This window comes from Uranotaenia lowii, chromosome 2, assembly GCF_029784155.1.
Source record: "Uranotaenia lowii strain MFRU-FL chromosome 2, ASM2978415v1, whole genome shotgun sequence".
Taxonomy (NCBI): Eukaryota; Metazoa; Arthropoda; class Insecta; order Diptera; family Culicidae; genus Uranotaenia; species Uranotaenia lowii.
This window is the reverse complement of record NC_073692.1, coordinates 107,055,607-107,059,644: the sequence shown is the minus strand read 5'-3', so window position 1 is coordinate 107,059,644 and position 4,038 is coordinate 107,055,607. Positions and strand designations below refer to the sequence as shown.

The following is a 4,038-nucleotide window of genomic DNA, read 5'->3' as shown; positions in this document are numbered from 1 at the left end:
TGACGCTGGAAATGAAAATTAGAGATTAGTTTGGAGAAGGAAATTTTAAAGTTTAGAGTAGGCAGCTTAGAATAGTAAGCGATCATGAGACGTTGGTTTCTCCCCAAGTTGCCGACAGGTGAAACTTATGGGATTCGAACCCAAAAGTTTTTTTTTTTGCCGATACCGGGAATCTAACCCAGTACGCCTGGGTTACCAGACTCGCGCCAGCCTATCCACTAGACCACATCAGCGCTTAGTAAACTGAGTTTAACAATCGTTTATCGATGTTAATTGTTCTACAAAAGAATTGTGTATGGTAAACCAGTTGGACTAAAATCATTCCAATCAGTTGAACACTCAATAATTACAATCTAGATCTTTTTAAAGCTGATTTTTAATAATGTTTGCACGTTTTAGCTTCAAGATGACACTGCATAAAATAATAAAATAGGAAAAAAAAACATAATGCAATCTTTAAAGGACAAACAAACTTCGTAACATAATCAATTAGAGGAATGACATCGGAAAGCATTTTCGTTTTAAAACGTGTTTTTCTTCAAAATTTCTGCCATTCTTATATAAATTTTCGATATAATCGTTTTTGTGACGTGACGAAAAAAATCCAATAAGGCTCTCGGCACTACCTTATTTAAATATTTCTGCTGATTTATCCCGATTTTCATAAACAAAAAAACATCTCAATTACAATCCAGTTTGCAATAAACTATGATACCATCGATCAAATCTGTAAAAAAAAAATAGTTGAACTCGTTTAATCGATAGCAATCGTGTCGGTTCAGATAATATTAAACGGTGTTTTCCGATATGAACTGCACATTTTCAAAACATTTTTTTTTGTTTTCATTTTTAGCAAAGAAGTTTGCTTTGAAAAAAAATCAGAAGCGATTTAATAGGTAGGTAACATTTTAGTTTATTAAAAATAATGATTGGATTTACGAAATGTTATAAGGATTTATCAGAAAATCAAGAGTAAAACAACTGTAATTAATTATTCACTAAGCTCAACTACTAAAACTAATTAACAAATGTCGAATATTAAAACTAATGACTGTCAAAACAGCGTGATGAGTTTTCTCTAACGAACGTAATGAAGGTGTATCCTTCGGATATTATTCAGATAATACGAAAAATTTTAAATAGTTACGTTACTCTGAGAATCAATTGAATCCCAAGTTTGCCATTGCTGAAAAGAGAACGCGTATAATGCAACAACATTAATTTAAAATCTAAAGATTTCATACTTACCTTCTGGAGTGACAACCATTGTTCCACCTTCGATTGGTCGATTTGCGTTTTCTCGTGGTTGTGAGTGCCGAAAGCCGTAATACACTGATATTGTCCCCTGACTCGAACGTATGCATGGCAGCCATCCTTCTTGGCTTCACAGCTCCAGAGACTGGAACCACTTGGTAAATTTTGAGTCAAACTGTAACAGTGATTGTTGAAGACCAATATTTGACGTTTGCTCCTTGACATAATGAGGAATGGTTTTCTGATGCGACATTTGGAATCAAAAATAGTTCCGCTGTGTGAGATTGGAGAACGATGCTCATGACATCCTCCAATAACCCTTGCAGGACTTGGTCCATTTTTTTCCAGCTTAACATTACAGGACTTTTCCAAACATGACCACAGATGAACATTTGCTACTTGCTTATGCTTTCCAAATCCAAAGTTTTCAAACAAAATTATTTCCAATCTTTTAAGTCGTTTCATTGAAGACCTTTGCTTCAGTGCGCCCTTAGTTTTTATCTGCGTTAGCGAACTTCTGCTTTTAGTTTTCAGATCAGGAACTTCTTCGTCTGGTACATTTATTTTTTCGAGTGAAATTCGACAGTCCTGGTAGTTTTTTATACTTTCTTCACGATGTTGTTGAGTTTCAAAAGCTTCTGTTACGGACCTTTTGATAAAAATCCGTTGCGAACGTCTAGCGCAGTTTTCTACCTACAAAGATATTAATGTATAAACAGAAAATTTGAATTGACATAAGTTTCAGTAATATTTAGTAAAAATAAAATATAAAAACAACCGTGAATCCAGCAAAAGAGCCGCTGGAACTGTCATCTGCCTCGATTGTTGTACTCGGCAATGGTTCTGTTGCCTCTAATGTTTTTTCAGTTTCATTCGTTGTTTCCGTTTCGGTATCAACGCCCTTCGGGAAGAAAATATCCTCAGCCTGCTGAAGAATCGTTTCGTTATCGGGTTCTGTGACCACTCGCATCTGGTTGTCGTTGAGATCTGGAAATAACGGTTCTAAACTGACTGACGAGTTCTTAGGACCACGCAACGAGGGTGAACGTGACCGATGTAGATATGAATCGTTCGACTGGCACTGTTTCTTGAAGGTATAGAAATCCTCTATTTTGTCATGGCATCTGTTACAGACAAGGCTGTTAAAATCATCTATGAATGAGATCTTAAATTGATAAAACAAATAAAATGTAATTACATAGTTGAAATACAACAAAAAAAAAACAGCAATATCAAACTTACATGAAGTCCTAGGCAGTCGAAAATACGGCTTAAGAAACCATTCAATGGGGTTTTTTCTCCTGGAGGAAACAATGGAAGCATTGCAGAATCGGTAGAAGGCATGAAGCAAAAGCGGCATCTGAGGTCTTCCATATATCTAGCCGGCATTTTATAATGTTTTAAATGTTAATGAAGTATGTGAAATATGAATGACGAGATTTAAATTAAATTTCTAAACCAAACGAGACTCTCTACTATTAACTTTTTCAGACGTTTTCCAAACAGTTCCAAACAATATAGAAAACAGTGCTGCCGGACAGAGGTGCCACGTGTTTTGATTTTTCAGGATTTGTCCTGATTTTCGAAAGATCATCCTGATTTTCCAAAAACTCTAATAATGTTCTGATTTTTGATAAGTTGGTCTTTAAAATGTCTTCAATTGTTCTGATTTTCATAAAAACATTTCAAATATAATCGAATGTAGTTAAACCACTTAAACTATGAGAAAACAGAATAAATCTGTAATAAAATAGTTTAACCAATAATCTTCGATTCAGAAGATATATAAATTGCGTTTTTCGATATGAACTGCCTGCGCCTGCAAACCAAGAAACTGCTAAATGCTGTTGCATAAATTAAGGCGTTTAATGCATTTGTTTTTCGCCTTTATTTATGCAATCTAAGCAGAGCTTATTACTTCCATAAATCCAAAGATGTCCTAAAAAAACGTTCAAAGGCATAATTTCAAGCGTCTTCACACCTGTATTTCGCCTTGATTTATGCAATCTAAGTAGAATTACATGTTTTTTACATGAATAGCGGTGTCCTGAAAAAACCTGACAAAAAATGACAAAAATGACAAAAATGACAAAAATGACAAAAATGACAAAAATGACAAAAATGACAAAAATGACAAAAATGACAAAAATGACAAAAATGACAAAAATGACAAAAATGACAAAAATGACAAAAATGACAAAAATGACAAAAATGAAAAAAATGACAAAAATGACAAAAATGACAAAAATGACAAAAATGACAAAAATGACAAAAATGACAAAAATGACAAAAATGACAAAAATGACAAAAATGACAAAAATGACAAAAATGACAAAAATGACAAAAATGACAAAAATGACAAAAATGACAAAAATGACAAAAATGACAAAAATGACAAAAATGACAAAAATGACAAAAATGACAAAAATGACAAAAATGACAAAAATGACAAAAATGACAAAAATGACAAAAATGACAAAAATGACAAAAATGACAAAAATGACAAAAATGGCAAAAATGACAAAAATGACAAAAATGACAAAAATGACAAAAATGACAAAAATGACAAAAATGACAAAAATGACAAAAATGACAAAAATGACAAAAATGACAAAAATGACAAAAATGACAAAAATGACAAAAATGACAAAAATGACAAAAATGACAAAAATGACAAAAATGACAAAAATGACAAAAATGACAAAAATGACAAAAATGACAAAAATGACAAAAATAACAAAAATGACAAAAATGACAAAAATGACAAAAATGACAAAAATGACA

General features: G+C 32.5%; 1 protein-coding gene across 1 annotated transcript; it reads right to left on the bottom strand.

The window, feature by feature from the left end:
- Positions 1–901: 901 nt before the first annotated feature.
- Positions 902–2,712, bottom strand: LOC129749560 (uncharacterized). The gene is made up of 4 exons (XM_055744572.1): positions 2,497–2,712; positions 2,033–2,419; positions 1,249–1,947; positions 902–1,186 (listed from the first exon to the last, which is right to left on the bottom strand). Exons 1-4 carry the CDS (start codon positions 2,641–2,643, stop codon positions 1,136–1,138), a joined length of 1,284 nt encoding a protein of 427 aa, XP_055600547.1. The 5' UTR covers positions 2,644–2,712; the 3' UTR covers positions 902–1,135.
- Positions 2,713–4,038: the final 1,326 nt, after the last annotated feature.